General features: G+C 48.8%; 1 protein-coding gene across 6 annotated transcripts in view; it reads right to left on the reverse strand.

Moving 5' to 3' along the window:
* Positions 1-24,348, reverse strand: part of ARHGAP22 (Rho GTPase activating protein 22) — a 234,616-nt gene that overhangs the window by 81,042 nt on the left and 129,226 nt on the right. The window contains exon 1 of one of the 6 annotated variants that reach the window (XM_074958578.1): positions 5,956-5,989. The exons of 4 other annotated variants lie outside the window; for them this stretch is intronic. In XM_074958578.1, the coding sequence (XP_074814679.1) occupies positions 5,956-5,974 (19 nt within the window). In that variant the 5' untranslated portion in view covers positions 5,975-5,989. Of the gene's footprint in view, positions 1-5,051; positions 5,410-5,955; positions 5,990-24,348 lie in introns of those variants that run through there. One more of the 6 variants, XM_074958576.1, reaches the window with a different exon arrangement.

Here is a 24,348-nt window from a genome sequence, read left to right on the forward strand (position 1 = left end):
CAGCCAAACCAGTGCTCGCCTCAGTGAAATCCCCCTCCTTGCACATAAACACCCCTCTGCACACACAAGGGGAAGGGAACAACCAGGCCACATCAGTGAGGGAGAGAGAAGGGTGCAGTTGAGTGGGCGGAGCACAGGCCTAGGAGCCAGGACTCCCCTGTGTCCTTAGAGACGAACACTCGGTGCCTCTAATCCCTCACCCACATGGTGGGGACACGGAGCATCCAGCATCACCACTGCGATTTGGAGTGGGAATCACTAGACCTTCTGAGGCCCTGGCTCACTGCTCCTCCCAACTAGCAGCCAGAGCCTCTGCCATCAACAGCAGGCCTGTCACTTGTCTCACGCACACAGCATCTCCCTGTCAGACCCATTTGCGGAACACGAGTGTGACCGCAACATGAAAGAGCACAAGTGAACTCGTCCTCTCCTTTTAAAAGAGTGATTGTTTTGCTTGTCTGGCTAGGAACTGAAGCTGTTCCTTAATCATCCAACTTTGAAGTCCTATAAATCTACCGCTGCAGCAGAGTTGGAATCACTCGGCAATAGAAGATGCATTATTAATTTTCTGAATTGAGGAGGACAAGGAAACAACATCTTCGGAGAAGATGAAACGTCTTCTCCCTTTGGAATCAACAGGCAGGATAAAATCAATAAGGATTTTCATGATTTGACTGTTGCAGGGCCCCACCTTGAAATTTCACCACTCCTAGCAACTCCAGTGGGGATTGCAGGTGCCCAGCATTGCTCAGGATGTGGCCCATGTTACAGCGTTACAAGTGTACATGGGGCTGGACAAGATACATAGAGACAGAGGGATCTTTCCCCAAAGAGCCAGCAAATACTGTACAATTCATTAAACTGCTCAGGCAAGAGAAGGCAGAGATATTATTGCTGAGGATGGAAAGGTTGGAAAAAGAAGTGGGTTTTAATGGCAAATTGCAAAGAGGAAAACATTGTTGCTCCTGGCCTTGACAGCACCTATAGTGGGGCGTTTGTGTGTAGCTGGCAGAGGCTGACATGAGTTGAGATTGGTTGGGATGCCAGTGAAGTGTCATTTCCACCTGGCCAGGGTGAAGTAGCTGGACCTCTGAACTGTGTGTTTCCAGACTCTGTAATGCTGGCGGGTTTATAAGTGCATGCTACAGAGGCTAAAAACACACTGCTGGGTGGGATCTGTGGGAAACGTTGACCCCTTTCTTTATTCACCACCCATGACTGTTTGTGGAAGAACAAAGCAGCAAGAAAGGGCCCTGTGCTTTTGGGTTGCAGTTCTCCTTTAAGGAGGGAAGGAGCGATGCTCCATGCACGGGAAATGGCAGCTGAGTCCAAGTGGGAACAGAGGCGCAAAGCCGAGAGCAGGACAAAGAGCCTGATAGCAAGGGGTACGTAGCGGCCCTGGCTCCTGTCACAGCTGGGATCAGGCCCAAGGAGAGGAGGGATATGGAATTGCCTAAGGGAGCAGGGGTGATGTAGGATGGGATGAAAGCAAAGTTCACCATGGGACATGTACACACTTAAGTACAGTTTAGAACTTCACTCCACAAAGCCCTGGAAAAACATGCTACAAGGAACAACTGGCTATCTGATAGGTCTGAAAATGATGTAAATGTGACAAATTGTCGAGTGGATGTGTTTCCAGTGGGGTCCCACAGGGACTCGTTCTCAGCCTTACGCTATTTCACATTTTTAACAGTGACCTGGAAGAAAAGATAAAATAGTCACCGGTAAAGTTTGCAGACAACACAAAAATTGGGGAAGTGGTAGATAATGAAGAGCACAGGTCACAGATACAGAGTGATAGGGATTGCTTGGTAAATTGGATTTAATCCCCTCTCTGCCACACACTCCCTGTGTGACCCTGGGCAAGATCCCATCACAGCTGAATCCGGATCCAGGGGTCTTCCCTCTGGCTCCAGAGAGGACTGACCTTTCCAAGGCACAAGACATCTTTCCTGCCCTCCCAGCTTCCTACTGACCAGGTTGGCTTCTTGCACATGGACCATTCCTTGCCCTCTGGCCATTCCCGGGCATGGGGGATGGTAGCTGCCACCTCTCACTACAGATGTTTCTGCCCAGAGGTTTGAGAGCAATGAGCGAGGACAGACCCAGCGGAGCCTGTGGTGACGCTAGCCTTAATGCAACCACACTTTTGACACAAAGCCCAGGGCACTTTAGAATCATTTAATGCCTTTTAACAGCCACATTTACTTACTGGAACGAGTGGCAGCCTCCTGCCTCAGATGGCAGGAAAAGCCCTTTGCTATCAAAGGGAGCTCTGGAGGGAGCGCGGCAGGGAAGCACACAGGAACCGGATGGAGCTCCTCAACACTGGCAGGAATCCAGCTTCCCTCTGACACCACTCGTGTTGGGGCAGAGGGACACCTAACTAGCAGCGAGTAGGGCGGCAGTGGGCTCTCACATGGTGTTTCGGTGGCTCCTCTCCAGGAACTGGGGCGGATGGAGGCAGAGCAGGATGGGAAGAGGACGTACGAGCACATGGAGCTCGTTTGGGTTTGGGCCTAGCGATGCGTGAGGGTTCTGATTCTCCTGAGCCACGTCTCTGAGCAGGAGCTATTCTGAGGAGTTGTCCAGGTTACAGAGACTGATGAGTCTTTGCGCACTCGATGCAGAGAGAGGAATCAGGGATCGGTCCAGGAAGAATCAGAGTGCACGCATGCCCAGGAAGAGGCGTTTGGGGTGCTGCTTCCTAAGGATTTGCACAGCATTACTGACTCACTAGGTACAAGAGTCCTGCATTGTTGGCTGAGCCAGCTGTGGCAGTCCCAGAAAGCCTGAGGTCACAGCCAGCCCTGCCACACACAGGCAACCAGGAACGTAACAGCTAATCTCAGCTTCCCGTTAAACACTAAGTGTTCCCTTGCAATGATCCTGGGCAACATATTCAATGCTGCAAGCCCACTGCCTGCCACTGGCTCTTCCCAATGATGCCAGGTTAGTTACAGCATCTTACAGCCTCCCAGGGCTGGACTATGGGGCCAGTAAAACCACATCCATTGCTCCCTTGACTCTTGGGAAGGAACCAGAAGCCACGTGAAACCAGGGCAGGCGGGGAGCCTACCTTAGCCCCGCTGCGCCAATGACTGGACCTTCAAAGGCCCGTCAGCAGTGCTGACTGGAGCCACCAGGGTCCCTTTTCGACTGGGCATTCCAGTTGAAAACCAGACACTTGGCAACCCTACCTCCATGTCTGGGAATGCTCATTGTAACCTCCCTGAACCGTGGCTCCCATCTTGGTGAAGCACGATTGGGATAAACTGTCCTACAGCAGAGGGGCGCGGGCTATTCCCAGGACCCTCTCCTGGGCATTCACTCACACACACACACATACACCCACTCAGAGCAAGAACCTGGATCAAAACACTTACTACAAGTCAGGTCAGAATGTGACTGGAGTAATTCCCCCCTCTGTGGCTTGTGCTCACTACAACCGTCAACTCGAGTGACTACACTGCAGTCACTCCACTCCAGCTAGCCTAGCTCCAGGGAGAGCAGCCACACTGCCCCTTCCCACCCTACCCACCCCCAGACCGTAATTCCAAGTGATGCATCCCCCCTGCATCACTAGCTCCAGTGTCAGCCTCAGACTTCATCCTGCCCCCTCGATGGGCTAGACAGCTCGCATTTAAACCAACACTTAACTCAAGCTAGAAAGGTGTGTGTGAGAATGGGAGTCAAGCCAGAGATAAAAGTAAACAATAAAAGTAAACAGCTCCAGATAACAATGCAGATGGAAAGCCTTAGCACACACACTCACACACTCTGAATGCATCCGATGAAGTACTCCTTTTCTTTTCACACACTCTCTCTCTCCCCGTCTCTTAACAGGACACCTTAAAAGCTTTCTGAATTCCAAGAAATATATAACGAACAAAATTGGATCCCCCCAAAATTTAAAGTGATCCCTAAAAAGTCAGACCCAGCCAATGGCAGTAGGTTTGTTTGGTCCAGACTGGTTAATTCTCATTCCTTGACTCCATTAGTTCTGACTGCATGGTCACCTAGTCCACACCAGCCCGATAGGAAAGACAGCTTGAGGACAAGACAATTTTCATGTTCAAAATCCTTTGTCCAACTTTAAATCACCTTTTAAAATGCATGATTCTGCCTCTGAGTTTCGCCCTAGAGCCAATGTCCATTCAAGTGATGGATCCCGCGGGATCGCATGGGGATGAGTGTGGTATAAACGCTTAGTTAGGTAGCTAAGACAAATCTTTAGGAACTGATGGTTGATTCCCTACTATGAGAAATCACTGCTGTTCTCCTTATTGCAGGACTCGCATCCAGACTGACGGCTAGATAACCAGTCGCAATATAGAGATAAGCAGCAGAATGAGTCAAACCTATTTTTAATGTGATTTCTCATGCTGAAGGCTACAGCCTTGTTAATTTTTACAATGCTAGAAGCAAGCGGCTCTCAAAACAGCTATACATCTACCTGAATGCAGAACAATTACATTGCTGGGGAAGACACAGACAGCCATTCTGAATGCAAACATCAACACAGCCACCCAAAAATCTATGTACAATCATGCACTCATGTCTCTCAAATATAGGGAAGGTGCTTGGAGAAAATGCGATTTTTCCATTTTGTGTTGTTATCGGTTATCATCTCAATCCAGAGAAACATGCAACTCCTTTTTGTTAACACAAATGAAAATGCTAGAGAGCGTGTTATCCCTGTTCAGATGCATAGCTAACTTACATGAAAAAGACAAAAACGGAACACACACCACATGGGTTTTTTGTTCTGAAATAGAAAATCAGTCCATGTGACAGAAAATGCATGCAGTGTTTACAGGCTTAAACATTCTTCTGATTAGTTGGTTTTACTGAATGTAGAAAGCATAACACCACCACATACGATATCTCAGATCAAAAATGCACAGAGCAGAATAAAGCTCCCTTTGCTAACCGAACTGCTGCATGCATAGCTCCATTCCCTCTGCATGTTAATACAGGATAAATCCTTTCCCGTGATTTAAAGTAAAACACACAACACTGAACACACCAAAAATATCATGACTTACCCTTTCGGAGACACTTGCTTTTCTTAAGATATTTGGCAGTGAAAAATGGCATAGCTGCAATAGCAAGGTTTCAGCCAAAGCTGACCTTTTAGTTCCAAGTGCTAAGACCAAAATGACTGGACCAAAGAGAGAAAGCCAATTATTTTACCAGATCTTTAAAATGCTCAATGATGAGCAAATGGAATTCAGAGTGGGGTAAAGTATGTCAAGTTGCACAGTGGGGATTGCAGATATCTTTCTGCTCATTAGCACTGCTGTTCGAGTTATTTAAAGTGTGCTCAGGGGAAATGAGGACAATTTCCATGACAATATGTACAGTATCATATAAGGAGGAAGCATTTTTTCAGGCAGAACTTCTGCATTACTCAGCTGCCACAGCAACCAGCAGTATGTTAAGAAGGAAAGAAAGAACGGGGGGGCGGGGGGAATCCATCAAATCTGGGAAGGGTAAAAACTGAGCCTATTAACCAGCTCTTGTCCCCAGTGGAAAATATGCTACCACACACCTTCATACTAGCATACTGGGATACCCTCTTGTTTGTTCTTAGCAACCTCTCCAAAAAGGAAGCATTGTCAAGTGCTGAGAGTCAGCCAACTGATTCCTGGCTCTGCTACAGATTTGCTGTGATCTGGGACAAGTCAAGTCAACTCTTTCTGCCTCAGTTTCCCCCCCCTTTAAATTAACTGTAATAATACCACCCTGACTCATGTGAATGCTGTACTGCTTAGTTCATTAAAGTTCATACAGGGCTTTGAGAATCTTGAGTGGAACACAATATAAAGGTACAAATCATGATAAATAATAAATCCGTGGTGTTTGTGCTCCATCAGCATGTCTGTTTTTTAAGGCAACATTTACCCTTCAGAATAAAATGCCACTTAGTGTATCTTTTTTCTTACTCACCTACATCCCCTAACTTCATCTAGGACTCGTCTATGTGATCAGTTAGTACGCGGCAAGCCGGAGTGTGAATGTACCACACACTAGCCTGCCATGTGCTCACAGGCCATGTGATCTCTGCTACCATGCACTAGAGTTCCTGAGAGCTTTGATGTACTCCTGTTTCAAAGCACACTATGTCAAAGCACACTATATGGCTTTTTAGCATGTGGTAGCAGCGTCCACTGGGCCAGTGAGTGAGTGGCAGGCTAGTGCACGGTACATTCGCACCCTGGCTTGCTGAGCATGAACTGGCCAGGTAGACAAGCCCTAAGAGATCATCATCTGTACCCTCACCATCTCCTCTACTTCCTTAGAGAACTTTACGGAATCCAGAGCTGGTTTGGCACCCCTGGAACCTAAAGTCTTCTATTTCCACACAAGAGAGACAGCACACACCATGGCAAGGAAAGTACGCCACCCATGTGCCTCTCATTCATTGGACTTCACTGCTTCTCTTTGGAGTTCAGCGGCCTCCTTATGTCACAGAGTGCAGTTCAGCTGCAAGAAGCAGCAGCATGGCCCCGTGAACAGACCACAGGATTGGGTTGGGAGATTTGGATTCTGTTCCTGGCGGAGTCACTGTGTGCTCTAGGGCAAGTCTCTTAGCTTCTCTGTGCCTCAGTTTCCACACCTGTAAGAGTGAGGAGAGACTGATACCCCACTTTTATAATGAGCTCTGGGCTCTTTGATGAAAAGGGCTACATAAATAATACCAAGGATTAGCATTTCCTTGGCCTCTTGGACAAAGCTATTGCTTGTACGAATTCTGTCACCACTACTGTGGTGAATACTGAAACCAGTCACCTGGAGGCAAAAGGATCTGTAACCCGCTACCAACCTCCACAATCAATCACTGGCCAAACTCAGCTCGGGTTTAATACCCTGGATGAGGAGTCGCTCCCTAGCCTGGAAAGGCAAGGGTTCTGACCGAAGCCTTCCTAAATACGTGACAAAGCCCACATACCAGCCCATCTCGGGGTGGGTAACCAGAGGCAAGGTTTTTAAAATCAATCTGCTCTTAGTACATCCATATTTTATAGTGAGAGCTTCATAAATTCAAGCTCCAAGGCCTAAGAAAACCCAGACGATTAGAGGTGCTCTGCCCTTTGTTGCAAGATCTTCCCGCTGTTGAGCAGCTTCCGCATCTAGGAGGAGCCCAGATAGTCCAATGAAGCGCTGAGCAGGAATCTGTTGGATTCACTATACTGGAACAGAGCAGCGACCTAGCTAGCTGCTGCTCCTGGGAGCTGCTGATACCTCAGGCTTCCCAAGCTGAAAAAATCCAATGTTTTGATCAGTAACCACCTCTAACTGGACCTGTTGCACTCAAGGTCAGACCATGTGCAATGGTGGCCATCTATCCCCAGGCCAGGAAGGACCATGCCCAGAATCTGGCCAGGCCCTTTCCCCAGGGCTCCAGCTTTGTTTCTTCCACATAAAAGCTAGCACAGCACATCAATCATCCCTTTCCTCAACCAGGATCTTTTGCAGGGGCCTATCTATTCCCTGCAGGTTTCTACTCTACAGGCCACTCGCCCGAGAGTCATACTCTGCTTCAGGGTCTGCCACAGGAGCCAGCCTACTTCCTTTCTCCCCTGGCCCAGAAACTTCCTGCCAGATCCTCCTTGCTGCTTGACAGCTCTCTCCTTAACTGAGCCCCTTGCTGACTTTTTTAATCACCTAATCTCTAGCTGATCAGTCTCAGCCTGGAGGCAGCTGATCCATCACTGGTGAGGCTGGATCCAACTCCCCTTAACGGGCCAACTACCCTATGACAGGTGATGATGGGGATATTGGGATGGGGAGGAGTGAAGAGTTGTCCATTATTCCATCAGTCTCCATCTGTCCCCATTTCAAACCGGGAACTATGCCTTGGTCCATTATGTTGCCTCACATACAAAGAGCAAAGTGGTACTTTCAGACACAATTATCTCTATTTTAAATGATGAGAACAACAAAACAAGAAAGAACAAAAGTAGTCCTCTCATGCAAGAGAGCACAGTCTGTGGTTTCCTCTGACATTCTGCACTGGGCTCTGAGAACAGGAAGCCCGCTGAACTGTGCACACTGAATGCCTAGAAAATGTAAACATACAACACACACAAGAGAGCACCAGTTTCATAAAGCCGAATACACACAATCGATGTATGATACTTATTACTGTAGTATTTGAGCCCCTCACAATCTTTTCACATGTATTTATCCTCACAACACCTCTCTATGGGGTACTACTATCCCCATTTTACAGAATGGGAATTGCAGCAAACAGAGATTAAGGCTATGTTTCCATTAGAAACACTGCAGAGTAGATACTCGCTATTCAGCATAGAACCCCTCCCGTTGCTGTAGTTAATCCACTTCCGAATTCTTCTGTTTACCTAGCACTGTCTAAACCAGGGGCTAGGTTGGCTTAACTACATCACTCCTGGGGGTGGATTTTTCACACTCCTGAGCAACAACATAGCTGGGTCATCCTAACTTTTTGGGGTAGACCTGGCCTAAGTGACTTATCCAGGGTCACCCAGGGAGTCTCTATAGAGCAGGGAACTGAACTCAGGTCTCCTGAGTCCCAAGTTAGTGTCCTAACCACTGCACTGCACTGTCCTTCCTCCAGTCAGGTGCTGCCTTTTCTCTCACTCCTCCCCACCCAAAGCCCTGCTAGGTCATGATTAGTAGCTGTCCCTTTGCTTTCCCCCCCGCCCTCCTCCTTTTTTAGGTTTAATGGAGGGAGATTTATTTCCTCTAAAATGAGAATTAAATCCAAACCTCCCCTGTGGCAGACACAATCTAGTGCAGATGCCTCTTCCCACAGATGGCTGAAACATTTTGGGGATTTGCAACACCTCTCCCCTCACAACCAATGTGTTTACCTCAGAATCAGGCTACTTTAAAGCACTAATTAGACCATTTCTCTGAAAACTTCACTCCCGATCCCCACGCCTCCTCCTCCTCCCTGCTGTCACAGCACAGCACACGGAAAGATTCAGAAAACAAAAGTACAACTATAACTTCCCCTTTATCCTTTGGCTTCTTCGTCACCCCATCGCTGCCTACAGTCCTCTCACAGAGCGATACAGCAGCTGGGGCTTTTGCTGGAGGAAGCCATCTACATTTCATTCCTGGCGAAAAAGTTCAGCTGAAACCACAGCGACCAGAAGGGAATTTCTCACCCTGCACTTTAGTCAGGGCCAAATTTAGACCTATTTCAGGTTCTAGGGACCTGCCTTTCCAAGGATCTGTCACTGCACACCCCCTACGCTTGCCAGCCACAGGGCCTACCCCACGTCCCCACCTGCAGCTGCATCTGACGCTGGATCTAGCAGGCAGAAGCTGAATTCCTGGAGTTACTGCCGCATCCCCAATTACAGCTGCACCCCTTGCTTCCCAGAATGGGGCACCACCCTGAGATTTCCAGAGAGAACTTGGTTTGTCTCCATCAAACAAGAACAGTCAGCCATCAAATACGTTTAAATCAGGACAATAATATACACACACCATCCGTATATACCACTGTAAGGACAATGGGGGCCTGTGCCCTGGGGAGTGGGAGTTACACCTTGTGTCTATTTGTTTGCGCTGGCGCAGCTGTGTACTTCCAGCTGTCTGACATGCCAGCAATCACGTCAGAAACACTTTTCTGCTGAAATCTGCAGGCTTCAGGGAAAGATCTGAACTCTGAAGTTTACCCCGCCTTGTATGGGCTCCCCTTGCTGATCACTGATTCACTTAACAGATGCCACAGGTGTTTTTAGAAATCCCTTGGGATCTGAATATCCCTGTGCTACGTAACGGGATCACATGACACCATCACTCCAGAGATTTCAAAGCACTGTTCGTGATGAATCCAGCCCCGCTAGCTCTGCTGGGGGGATTAAGCACAATTACCCCCCGTTTCGCAGATGGAGAGCCTGCTGCACGCAGAGCTGACATTATTTGTCCAAGGTTATGCGGTGAGTTACTAGCGAGCAAGGAACATAACTGGGGGGGTGTCTCGTTTCCCAGACTCCATGCTGTAGCTGCTACACAAGACTACTTCACTGCCTGAGAGGAAGAGAGAAGTGGCTGATTGAGATAGTGGTACAGACATGAAAATTATCCCCATCCACTATAGCCACTTGGTTGCACCCACACATGGGAATTTTTCACTGAAACACAGCAGTGGGGGACTTTCTCTTGTCATCTCCTGCTGTGCAAAGTGAGTGTGAAAGTCTAGGCACCAGGCACTGGAGAATCAGGCCTGGGGTTTTTACATCTGAGCAACAGCTAGGTAATGTGTCCATGCGCTAGGCAACAACAGCTAGGCAATGTGTCCATGTACTTCTTCTTGCTGACTCATCTTCCAACCATTACCACTGCAGGATCCAAATCAACTGAAGAGGAAGGGAGAAGAGCAAAGATGGGTGTGTGTATGTGGGCAGGGGGGAAGACAAGTGCCCTCTGTCCCGCAGCAACAAGGGCTCATAGTAGGATTCCCAACTTCCTAATTGCACAAAACTGAACACCCTAGCCCTGCCCCCTCCCCGGGGGCCACACCCCCCCACTCACTACATTCCCCCTCCTCAGTGGCTCGCTGCCCCCCACTCCCACTCACTTTCAGTGGGCAGGGGCAGTGGATTGGAGTGCTCTGGCTGGGGGTGTGGGCTCTGGGGTAGGGCTGGGGATGAGGGGTTTAGGGTGCAGAAGGGGGCTCCAGGCTGGGGGGTGGGGCCGAGGGATTTGGAATGTGGGACGGGGCTTCAGGTTGAGACAGAGGATTGGGGTATGGGAGTGGGGTATGGACTTTGGGCTGTGGGGTGCGGGCTCTGTGGTAGAACCAGGGATGAGGGGTTTGGGTTGCAGGAGGGGGCTCCAGACTGGGGGTGGGGTGGGGCCAAGAGATTCAGAGTGCGGGAGGGGGCTGGAGTGTGGGAGGGGGTGAGGGCTCCAGGCTGGGGGTGCTGGCTCTCGGGTGGGGGTGGGGATGAGGGGTTTGGGGTTCCTGGCCAATGGAAGTGCAGAGCTGGTGCTTGGAGAGGGGGCAGCACATGGTGCCCTATGGCTCCCCCGCCTAGGAGCTGGACCTGCTGGCCATTTCCGGGGTGCAGCACAGTGCCAGGACAGGTAGGGACTAGCCCGCCTTAGGCCCGCAGAACCTCTGACAGAATTTTTAATGGCCTGGTCAGCAATGCTGAGCAGAGCCACCAGGGTCCCTTTTCGACCGGTGTTCTGGTTGAAAACTAGACACCTGGTCACCCTAGCTTATAGGGTGACTGCAGAGGGAGGGACAGAGCCTTTGAAGCAGGATGCCTGGGGAAGGAGCGGCCTGCTTGGCAGGGTACACGCTGTGTGAAAGGGGTCGAGCTAAGTGAGCCCTGATACAGCCATACAGGAAGATGATTGCAGCAAGGCTCTCCCTGGCCTGTCATTCAGCATCCCTCCCTCAGAGGCATATGTTATTGAATGGAATAAATGTATACATTGGGTGGTGGTGGTGGTGGGGGGGAACGAGAGAGGGGGATCATTTGCAAAGATTTCTCATTGTCTGAAACTGCCAAATAATTAGCAATCTGCAGGGTTTTTGCAGCCTTGTTGTTCCCAGGATATTAGAGACCCAAAGAAGAGCTCTGCGTAGCTCGAAAGCTTGTCTCTTTCACCAACAGAAGTTGGTCCAATAAAAGATATTACCTCATCCATTCCAATAATTAGCGAGTGTCTTCTAATTGTACTTAGAGGTGTCTTCATAGCCTGTGCAATAATCTTTGTGTTGTACACATTATATTTCAAAATCAGGATGGCTTTATTCTGTAGTTATGCATAAATTGTATTGATAGAACAAAAGAATCTCAGACTCAGTTAAAAAACTACGTGACTACAATATACTTCTGGGAAGCCTGGACCTATATATCTTTACCATTGCCTTGCAAACTCCTGCTTACTCATTTGCCTGGGGCAAGTAACTATTTATGAAAGGCAAGTAAAATAATACATGTTTTTAGCATCATTGATTCCAGTCACTGTGGTTGAGATGATGTCTGGACCTATAAAAGTTCATAGCAATTGAGAAAGGCTGCCTTATTGTCTTATTGGTGTGTTCCCGTTGTAATTTACTAGGACTTCCTTACAGCAACGCACTGTGACTCAACAAAGTGACATAATTGTGTCTCTGATCCTGCAAACAGATCCACCCCGTCGGAACCTTGGCACCTGTGTGGCTCCAGTAGCAAGCCTGGGATCTAAGGTCTGCACTGTTCCTATCTGCATGCATGTGGATTCATGACTGAACTCCCAAAGCTGCATCCCCGTGGGCACAGAGTAAAACCAGGGATACAGACAATTTTGCTGGTTGTTTCAAAGTCCTGGGCGGAGATCTAGAGGGCATTTGCAGGACATTGGGGCTGGGATTTATGGGAGTTAGGTGCCCAAATCCCACTGAATTCCAGGGGGATTCCTAACTCCCTTAGCCATCTTTGCAAAGCTATCCATCTGAAAACTGGAATTAAAATTTTGGACCAATTCCTGTCCTCCTTATTACCATCCCACTGACATTCCTGGGAGTTTTCCCTGGATAAGGACAGAAGAATTTGGCCCATATTTTTTTAAAGCTTTAAAGAAGAAAAGCAATGTAAGACATTCCCCAGGACAGCCCCCCTTTGCTTTCTTTCACTGCCTAAGGCTCCCTAAAATGAAGAGGATGATGTGTTGAAAGCCCCTTTGATACCATAGATTAAGACATAGCATGAAGTGCATTTAAAATTTCCAGCCAGCATTTTTATCTTGATCTATATTTAAATGGTGTGTTTCTAAATGAAGTGACAAGCTAGAGTCTACTCTCCTCCTGCAGAATCTGGCTTCTGCAGTATGGCTAACCCCAGACATTCCAAAATCTTGAGTCAGGCCCCAAAAATCATGAGAATGTTTTTATTTCCCTGATGGTTTCTGAGCCTTTATGGGGTCATGTTTTCAAGCTTTTCTCTGGAACCAGGAGAACTAAAAACCTCGCTCTCCAAAAAAAGGTATTCATAGGTAATAACATGACTCCAGGAGCTGGGGCTTTAAGAAAGAAAAAAGAATTGGCTATGCTGTATCTAAGTTGCCTTCCTGCTGCCTTCTGACCACCCCCTTGCAATTTCTGTGGATTCAGCTCTTGGGGAGAATGTATTAAAAGCAGAATTCTGCCCAAGCTGCAACTTTTAGGTCTCAATCCAGATCTGAACTTTTCCTAGGTCTGGACAGGGTGCTACCTAGGCAGCTGCCTATTCATCAAGACAGGCCCCACCTGAAAGCATAGATCTGGATTCTGTTTGAGTGGTTCACATCAGGAGGTTTGGTTCAGACCCACTGATAACTGAGTAATGTACTGAGGAAGCTAGCTGCCCCAACCACCTTCCCATTAGTGTATTGTGTTCTCACTGGTGCTGCACTCCCCTGTGTCCCCCAAGAACATCTGGGGGCACATGCCAAGGTTCTTTGTGCTGCACTGAACTGAGCTGCTCTATGATTCTTTCCCAGTGGACTGTGGGAGAACGTGTCTGTCCTTCTGGGCACCTGGGGGAGAATTATGGGGAGGCACTGGAGGGCTATCAGCACTGAGTGGTTTACCCTGCATCCTCGCTGCAAAGTGAGCAGGTTACCAGCCCAGGTGTTAGCTTATGCCCCCAGCCAAGCCAGCTAGCCCAAGTTAAAAACCATCACCACACTCCACTCAGAGAGTTTTTGTGTGGACGGGAGGGGAGTTGAGGACAACACCCAAATAAGATCCTGGGCTAACTCTGTAGTGAAGACACAGCCTTAGAGTTGCCCTCCAAATGGAGATGGTTTCAAACACCGGGGGTGGGAGCTCTTTAGGACTCTGTCTGGTGATACATACGCTCCCCCCATGATGCTGCTGCTCTGACATTAGGCTGACCTAGCACTGCAACAAAGGCACTCACTTTTTTTTTTTTTTTTAATCCTGAGGAAAGGGACTGCACAGTGGGCTCTGAAGTCCCCTGCTTAAGCACACAACATTTCCACGCTGGGCAGCACCAGTGCTGAATCTCTCTCGCACGCTGCCCTGTCCCTTGTGCATACATACTGCAATCCAGCGATACTGGCCTGTTTCTTGGCTGCCTTGCCATGCAAGCCCCCAGAGGCCTTTATGGGAATAATAAAGGGAGGGTGCTCAAAAAAAAAAATCAAATAGCAAGATGCAAATCAGCCACACACTGAATTTCAAAGCTCCTCTTAATTCCTGTGTCTTCCGGTTTCTGTAGATGCCGCAAGCAATGCTACAAGCCATACTGATGAACAGAGTCCTGATCACATTGTTAGCCTCACCCAAGTATCTAACTTCTTCAGGGGCAGTTCCTTTGTCTCCAATGGTTGCTGAATTAGCGGATGCGATCGCACTGAAATATCAGAGCCCTGCTGGATCATTTTGTTAATGCATTTACATTTTCACATCCCTCCACTTGTTCCAGCTCGGGTGGAGACAAAGAGATTGTGCAGTATTTGAGTCTCATGAAAAAGCAGGAGGCGGAGGAAATATCATAAAGCATGTTCTTGGGAGATTTCCAAACCAAGCAGCTTCCTTGATGTTTCTCAAGGGTTAAATTGCTATTCTGCTCTTGATCTGCACCTGACCTAGTCAGTCCTCAACTTAGAGTGAGGTGGGACCCCTTCTTTGTGGCTGATCCTCCCTCCACCCTCTTCTTCCAGAACTGACAGCAGGTAAATAGTGCTCTCTTCAGGGATAATAACAGTCAGGACTGTCCAGGCAAGAATAGGCAGTTTCAAACGAGATTCCATCAAACAAAGGCTGTCTTTATTTTAAGGTGCCGTAAAGGAACCAGAATGCAGAAAATAGTGATGCTGAGCCACATTCTCAGCTGGTATAAATTGACGTAGCTCTGTCAAAATCAGTGCATATACGTCAACTCACCCTTAAACTAAGGATCAGGGTCTGTTTTTTAAAAAAATAAAAATACTCAGCATAATTGCTATGGAAAGTTTCATACATGCTGGCTGAATTCAGAGTAGTATCTGGTACTAGATTAGCATCTAGAGGCCTATCTACATGGTGACGTTATACTGTTATGAAGTAGGGTGTGAAATGAAAGCACTGTAGATGTATCAGTACAACTCCCTGTGCAGACACTCTTATTCTAGCCTAACATGGGACATTATAGCGGTATAACTATACCAGTAGAACTAAATCTGCTGTGTAGACAAACCTTTAGGGTCTGATGGATAAGACTCCTATTGTTTTCAATGGGCTTTGGATCAGGCCCTATGGGACAGCTGGGCTATGAAAGGTCCCATTGCTGACAATGCTAGGGTGGATGGGACAAAGCCCTCACCAGCAGCATTGCAGTGGCAGTGATGGAGAGCCGGAAGTCTGTCACACTTCCAGTGCTGGTGCTGGAAGATGTTTTGCCCTATCTACCCTAGCAAGGGGGACCCATTGCTGATGGCAGCTGTCAACATCTTGGTCATTTCCCTAATGTAGACAGGCCAACAGGTGTGGTTACTGCTAGTCTGGGTTTAGACTGCCTGGCTCCCAAGATGCAGAATACTGTGACATGCTCATGCCACTGTGGGGAAGTGGACTGTAGCCTCTCTACATTGCATTTAGAACCTGGCAGTTCTAGCTAGAGCCCCGTATACTATACAAATTCACCTGTAGCGCCCCCAATTGCACTCCACAGTCCAAGCTGTCATATGGAAAACACAGGTGCTCACTCTCATTATCCTGCAGAAAACCACCCAAACAGTGCACCTAACACAGTGATGTCTGCTCAGCTCTGCACAGCCGGAGACAATGGCTCCAAGAAAGGGGATCTGGGACATTAACTCATGAATGCAACAACCATGTACGGATCAACATGGTTAACTAAGTCACTGTCGATCACTTCAGCACAAGCTAACACGCTTAGCCTCACAATCCCAGACTGCCTCCTGCATCATCACAAGTGCCCCGAGCGCCAACTGTCCCTCCCCAGCTGCAAAAAGCTCCCTGGCTGCTTCTGCGATGCATTTCCAGTGAAGAGCTCAGCAGCACATTGAGAATTTAATATTTGTTATTTATTATGGATATTACCATAGCATCCAGAAGCCTGAATCAAGAGAAGGACGCCGTTGTGCGAGGTGCTGTACCAACACAGAACCACACACAGAGCACAGCCTCGATGGCACATGACACCCAGGACATATTTACTTTCACAGGGAACTCAATAAAATCCTCTGCTTTTAAGCTGTATGTAAAGCGGCCCCAATCTCCCGCTAGTTGCGCTGCTGTGTCAGACGCTAGGCCCACTGCTGCGGAATTTAGGTTTGGCCTGCTACACGGTACACAGGACCTTGTTTGTAGCTACATTCTGCCACCACAGTCCTAGATTTTAAAGCCAGAAGGAACCATTATGATCATCTAGTCTGACCTGCACCCCAAAAGATGGCAACTGTGGCTAGATTTAGGGCAGGGGTGGGCAAACTACGGCACGGGGGCCACATCCGGCCCTTCAGATGTTTTAATCCGGCCCTCAAGCTCCTGTCAGGGAGTGGGATCTGCGGCTTGCCCCGCTCTGCGCGTGCCGTGGCTCCACGCAGCTCCCAGAAGCAGCAGTATGTCCTCCCTTAGCAGTAGGATGCCATAGTTTCCCCTCTGGCTTTCCACCACTGCCTTTAGGGCTAGGCAGTAGGTGGTTCAGGAAGGCATTGAAAGAGTCACTCATATACTGAGTGTAAGGGGACTGTTGCCCCCTTACTAACATTGAGTGGGGGTGTTGTAGTTCCTAGCTCCCAGGACTAAAAAGGGGTAAGGGTTGATGAGGAATCAGGACCCTGAGACTGACAGCCCCCAGGAACAATGGGGAGAGGCCAATGCTCCAGGTCAGCCTGAAAGACAGGGCGGGCAGGCTAATCAGGGAGTCAGGAGGTCTCATCCTCCGTGTGAGCTGGATTTGCCTGGTTCAGACAGAGTGGGGCCGAGCTAAGGAGAAAGCAGGGGCCTGAGCTGAGCTGGGGAGCAGAGCTGGGCCAGATCCAGAGGGGCCAGAAAAGCAGCCCAGAGAGAGCAGACCCTGTCCTGGGAGCAGAGCTGCAGCCCCAAAGCCAGAGGCACAGCCCAGAGAGAGCAGACTTGCCCTGGGAGCAGAGCTGCAGCAACCAGAGCCAGAGGGGCCAGAAAAGCAGCCCACGAAGCAGGTCAGTGCTGGGAGCAGAGTCACAGAAGCAGCCTGCAGAGCAGACCTGTCCTGGGAGCAGAGTAGCTGTAGCAACCAGAGGCAGAGGGGCCAGAGAAGCAGCCCAGGGAGCTGGAGGCAGAGCAGCAGCAGCAGTGCAGAGACGGAGTGGTGGAGCTGGGGCTGGAGCAGTCTGGAACTGGGTGCGGTGAGCAGCTGGGGAGAGCGAGAGGGACCCTGGGCAGCGGGCCCAGCACTGGGAGACGCCTCAGCCAAGAGGCTCTGCAGGCCAGGCTTGGATCGTAACCCCGACAGGGCAGGGGCGACACAGGGAAGAAGGGTCCTACCACTTAGAGCCTCAGAGTGTGTGGCCACCGTCAGAGCAAGTGTCCAACCCGTAGCATCCCTGCAGCACAGCCAGGGCCTGAAAAGAAGGCCTGGGACTTACAAGGAACAGACTGTGAACTGCCCTGACATTCCAGAGACACTGTGATGTTCCCTGCCACAGAGCAGATTGATGTGTTTCCTTTAACCTTTTCCATTTTTCCTTATTCTTTTTAAAATTAATTGTTGATTAAATAACTTGCATTTGCTTTAAATTGTATGTAATGGTCAGTGGGTCAGGGAAGTGTCCAGTGCAGAGAGAGCACCCCGGAGTGGGGACACCCTAGCCCCTGTCCTAGGTGACCACAGCAGGGTTGGGGGTCGAGCCCTGCAGGAATCCTGGGCCCAGCCTTGTTGGGGTTACGAGGACTCTGCCAGACAGGAGAGTGGAAGGGGAGTCCTCAAGGGCAGGGAGGCCACTGGGTAAAGGAAGTGGGAGCGAGGACTCAGATCCTTTCGCTAGCCCACTTCACCGGGGTAATGCAGAAGCCAGGAAAGTTCCCCACAGTAGTGGGACTACTCCCCCGCTTATACGAGGATAGAAAATAAACCTGTGGTGTCTCAATATGAATAGTTCAGGGAGAATGACCACCTACCTCCTGGGCAGACCACAGGGGGGATAGAGAGAGGGCCAAAATATTAATAGCGTACTCCAATATTTCAGACTCACCACCTCCCTAATGATACCTGATGGCCTTCTCCAATAGATCAGCATCCTTCTGGTACTGAGGGGGCCAAAATATTTCCTCATTGTCTAAATTCCTTGTTTTGCTATTCCCCAGCCCCCCTCTAGTATAGGCTTTCCATTTGGAAGCTGCGCATTGTTTCAGAGAATTCTGTTTTTTGTTGTGCAATTCATGACTGGGAGCCACGGTTGGCTATTTTAGGGTATGTGAGAATGCTTCCTGAAGCTACCTCCCCAGGTCTTCCTAGAGTTACGGGAAGGAGGAACTTAATCCAGGTGGCTTCAGCCCTTGGCTGCTGGACTGGTGATACACATACAATATACAGTATTATTGGCGATCTAACTGTGTAGACCATATCTGCAGCTGCTGGGCTGTTCCTACTGGCCCTGCTGCCAATTGATTCAAAGGGGAAGCTTAAACCAAACTGCAGAAGCTGTGGATTGCCAGAAAGGACTTGTCACACCACTTTCTACCCAGCTGCAGTTATTGTGCCAGCTTACAGTGGTTTTAGGCTATGTAAGAATTCCCGATGGGTAGGAGCCACTTTGTATTGGTGCAGCAAGGCTAAGCAGCCAGCATCCGGCCCAGGACGGGGATCTGTAATTTCATGATACAAAAGAACCAAGGGGCCAAATTAAGACTGGCATTGCCAGACTTTTCAGTGCTGAACTGTGTAGCCTTAGTGTTTTGTATTAATAGGTGCAGATGGTAGCACAACTTGTTATTAAAGTTGCCTGACACTTCCTATTATAAGACCCTGTTTTTAGATGCTTATAACTTTGCCAAACTTTAACCCTTCAAGCTGGAATTTTCCATGCTGGGTGACTGCCTCAGGCTGAACTGTTTTGAGAAGTTTCAGCCAAAACCGTTCAGCCACTTCTGAGAATAAGTGAAAACACATTGTTTTGCCATATTAAAATAAATCTGGTGATCTTTTCTCTGAAAAGCTCTAGTGGCCTCCAAGCTTTGGAGCAGGGGCTTGAAAGCTGGCAGGAGGGTGGGCCTTTGTGTCAGGGATGTGGTATCCCTGTGAAAATCTGCCTAAATTTGGCCAAATTATAACCCGGGGGCGGGGGGGAGAGAAAAATCAAACCTCGCACATGCTCAGTAGAGACTTAAAACCAAAAGATTCCATCCTTGCTGAGCATGTGCCATCCCCCCCATAGCGCCTAGTGTGGAACTCAGTGGTGGGGAAGAGAGACAGGGACTGGGCAAGGAGACTGGGAGCTCTGAGGAACTGCAGGGTGTGGGTAGAAGAGTGGTTGAAGAGCCATTGTCGGGGGAAGAGACGGATTGGATGAGGAGCTGTGGGGAGAGAACTGGGACTGGCTGGGCAAGAAGACTGGGACTGGAAGTGGGAGGAGAGAGATGGAGACTTGGACAGGGAGCCCCAACGGGAAAGACACCTCGGATCTGACTTTCCAAAGTACTTATTAGATAGCACTTGTCATGTTCAGCGCACAGCTCCCATTGACATCAGTTGCAGCTGAGAGTGCTCAGCACTTCTGCAAATCAGACTGCAGGGTCGCAGCTGGGCATCCAGAAAATGAGGAACATACTGTTCGTGACTACATGTGAACAGTTTGGTTTAAGTCACTTTCCCAGCATTACACAGGAACTATGTGGCAGAGGCAGAGATAGACTCCTGTTCCCCAGCACTCAACTGCCTTAACCATGAGATCATCCTTTCTCTCCCTGTAATCCCCAGCTTGAGTCACTGCACCCCTCTCAACTTCTGCAATGAATGAGGCGGGGTCCTACAGACAACAGCCTCCTTCACTGCACAACGCTGGTTCATCATCTTTTCTGTGCACTGAATGAGACAGGGATCCTGGGGAGGAAAATAGCATGGGATCATGTCATGAAAGATTGTATCATAATGCATGCATGCGTGGGGGCTGAATTAACGTTGCAGGGGGAAGGTTAATTCTGAAATTTCCTAACTTCTGAGTGCTTCACTTGGCAACCTTAGTGTTCATTTAATATACGTGTGTGTGCGTGTGTGTAAGTAACAGATCATAAAGCACCCCATTTATAATGCCCTCTGGGATCATGTGGGCTGAGGGGTCATATTACAGCAAGTACTCTACATTTATACTAAACCTACCTAAAATCAAGGATGCATTTTATAACATACGGGTGATATGGTTAAATGCTCATTTCGGCAACTGACATTCAGAGGTGCTGACTTTCTAATGTGCTGTGCTCCCCGCTGGCTTTGCCCCAGGACCCATGCCTGCCCCCACTCCACCCTTCCCCCAAAGCCTCACCCCTATCCTATCCCTCCCCCACCTCTCCCCTGAGCACATCCCACCCTCACTCCTCCCCCTTACCCCCCAGCGCCTCCTGCATGCCACTGAACAGCTGATCACCGGCATGCAAGAGGCACTGAGGGAAAAGGGGGAGGTGCTGATCGGGGAGGCTGCCAGTGGACGCTGAGCACCCACCATATTTTTCCCATGGGTGCTCCAGGGCTGAAGCACCCACGGAGTTGGCGCCTATAACGATATTAACACAGGCTGGATCCCTAAAGAGACCTTTTGACAACAATTAGTACTAGGCAATGCAGAATCCCCAAACCATCTCGTTTGGGCATCATTACTTTTCACGGTCAGCCTGAGGGAAAGTTGTTCTTGGGACTGAAGCGCTGGATTTGGACTTAGGAGACCTGGGTTTGATTTCTGGCTCTGCCAGAGACTTCCTGTGGGTCCTTAGAGAAGTCACACTGCGCCTCGGCTTCCAGATCTGTAAGAGGGGGATAATAATCCTTCCTCTCCCTCCTTCTCTATGTATATTGTAAGCTCTTTGGGGCAGGAACCGCCTCCTACCAGAACACTGGTGCCCTGATTGCAGCTGGGGCTCTAGGCACTAGCCTGTAATACAAGTGATACACACTAAGAATTCTGACTGGTCACTAGTCGCCAGATGTTTTCATTTCAACGGGCACATCCCCTGATTGTAGGTGATATAAACATGAAGAGTCCAGACAGTTGCCTTAGGTGCCCATTCCTGGAGTCTCAACATGACAGTAAAGACTCCACAGCATCTGCGTGAGAGGGCTCAAAGCTAGTGACCTTGAATCATCATTCAATCTCCCACCACTCTCTGCGTGGAAGAGGGAAGTAGAGATTATACTATCCAAAGCAGATCTAAAATAGGTACTATCACCCCAGGGGCTTAGGGGGTCACTTTTCATAGCTCTTTATACAGCACACAATATGAAGGAACCACATGGGCACAGTGGGGTCTAAATAACGGGGTTTACTAACCATAAACCGGCAAGGCCTAGCAAAATATACACCTCACTTTCTGGCAAGTTTCTAAACAGAAAACATGGTGAGTGCCACTAAAGGGCTCACAACCTATTTAAAGCAATACCACTAAATTTCACATCTCACTTTCCTAAGAACAAATGAGGATGGGGGAGATAAGGGGCGGTGGATAGAGACAGGAATAAAGAAAGAGAAAAGGAGGGATACGGAGATTTCCCTCTCCCAGGGCACTGGGGAGTGAAGGCTAAAGGTCAGAGAAATTCCTTGAGCAAGCCCTGGGGTATGGAGATTGTTCAGAATCCAGAGCACTGATAGTTCAGCCATGAATGTAGCACAGATATTACTCTGATCCCTCTGCATCCCACATGGGTCGCAGACACAGTGAAGACCAGCAGAAATTTTGGAGCCCTAAACACCAGTGGGTAACAATCTGCTGATGGAACAGGATGCCAGCAGTGTTGGAATGGGCCCCCTCTGCAACCCGCAAGGGTGACTCAGGACTGGCTGTGAAGCTGTTTGGTTCAGAGCTGATCAGGTGGGAATAATGAGAACCTGCTTCTAGGCAGTCATTCACAGGAGGTGACTAGTCTCCAGCTACTGTCACTGTACCCTGCAGGCAGCACATCAGTGTGCTGAACAGCCATGACATTACTCTGGTGCCTGGCCATCCAGTAGGCAGCTCTTCTCTTGGAGAAGCCCAGCCTGAAAGCCCTACCCCAGCAGGACAGTAGGGATTGCTGTGCTAGTTGGAAGAGCTGAGAGAGAAAACTGTGGACATCCCCACCATGGACATCACTGGCTGCATAGTGACATCAGAGTGGCACGTGACATTGAACTAGACCAGCAGGTGAAGGCATTGTTTTGTACAGAAATGAAACGTTAGCGTTGGGATCTTCTCCTTGGGGATTTCCCATTATTCTCTTATTGTGGGACTCATAATTGTCTCAGTGTTATCTGGTGCTCCTGCCATCTGTCTCCCCACGTCTTGTCTCTTTTCTTATGCTTCCAGGTAAGCACTTTAGGGCAGGGACTGTCTTTTTGTTACTTGCGTGTACAGCGCTTGGCACAATGGGGTTGATAGCTGATTGGGCCTATAGGAGCTACCTCAATATGAATAATGCTGCTAGTTAGACTGTGTGCGTGTACGTATGTGTGTGTGTATACACACATATCACTGCCCTCTACAGGATGGAATCAACAAAGTTCACCTGTGTGCCATAGACCCTACATGGCCAATACCAAAATAAAGATTCTCCTTTATCTTATGTGGTTGGGGCCTGTCCTTCACCAGTAGGATCTGGATTACATATCCCTCCTCTCCCAATTGCTGTCACATTTCATCAAGCACAGTGATAAACATGAAGCTCTTGGTTAGTATTATCCTTACTTTATAAGTATAGTACAAAAGGAAAGAAGAATGATCCTGGATCTACTGCCCCAAGTCTGACTCCTCCCCAACCAAATAAGAAATATTAAGCAGGCCAGGGCAAATCACTAAGCAACAAGATGACAAACATGATGAACAACAGAGACAACACAGGTTTGTAAAGAACTAATCATCCCAGACAAACTGGATTGTTGGTTTTTTAAAATGAGATTATGGACTCAGCAAAGGAAGGAAATGCTGGAGAGGCAGCGTGCTTGGAGTTGAGTAAAGCACCAGATTCAGTGTCTCCTGAACTCTCACCAAATTAACTCAAATCACCTGGGATATTAACACTGTCACAGGGATTCAAAACTGTCAGAAGGACTGTAAAAAAGGCGAATGATATCTGCCCCTGATGGGCTAACGCACAAGGGCTAGAGAGGAATGATGGTCTTCTGGCTACTTTACTTTCTCGCCCCGGGCCTCAGTTTCCCATAGGTAAAGTAGGGATTACCACTACTACCACCACCACCTCCTCCTCCATCTGACTTATCTGTTTAGGTTGCAAATTCTTCAGGCCAGGGACTGTCTCTCATTACAGTGATATACAGCACCTAGCACCACGGGACGTAGCTCCTGGCTTGGGTTTTTAGGCACACATGCTGACAATGCTACCGCTGCTCATTCGGAGTGGAAGCTTTTGTCGGCAGGAGAGCTAGCTACACTGCATACCAGCACAGAGAGATGATGTTGGACAACAAATTGGATATGAATGTGCGATGTGATCGGATAGAGCAGCAAAGCCACTGCCATTTGGGCTGCTTATGCAAAGGCAAAGGCAAAGGCAACATTCCTGTTCTAAATGGCACTGGAATATTACCTTGACTTTTGGACACCATCAGACAAGTAGAGAGAAAAATACTTCTTTGCTTCCGTGGCTGAGCTGTATACCCAGCCAGGCCTTTGCCTGATCAGAACCTCAGCAATTTTGGTGAAAACTGGAAAAGGAAGATACTCTGGTATCTAGCTGACCAGAGTAGGGGCAAGGGCTGGCCAGAGTTGGATGAGAGGCCACTAAACCTAACCCTGAGGTCAGTGCATCTCCCCCGTTTCCAGAGTCACTCTGCTCCCCTGCCATGGATCCCTGCAAGATCACTGACTTGCATCTGAACCATGAGGGTCCAAATGGTGATTTTAGTGCAAATGGGGCTTTTCCGGTGTTCACCAAAAAATCAGTAGGGTTCTGCCCACTGGTGCCTAGAACACTCCTGAGAGTTCTGGAACGGATCCTAAGCCGTTTTCAAAAATGATCAAGTTACAAACCAACAGAGAAACGCCATTGAGCTGAGCGATGGAGGGCTTGATTTCAGAAGGAGGAGGAACACAGATTACTAGCGTGGTGCAGTTGTGAGGCCATAATTAAAGGCGAGTGCAGTGTTGCACTAAAAGCCGGGATTTGACTTCTTTGTTATGCATGGAAAACACAGCGAGTCCGCCCCCGATATATA

Source organism: Natator depressus, chromosome 7 (genome assembly GCF_965152275.1).
Source record: "Natator depressus isolate rNatDep1 chromosome 7, rNatDep2.hap1, whole genome shotgun sequence".
Classification (NCBI taxonomy): Eukaryota; Metazoa; Chordata; order Testudines; family Cheloniidae; genus Natator; species Natator depressus.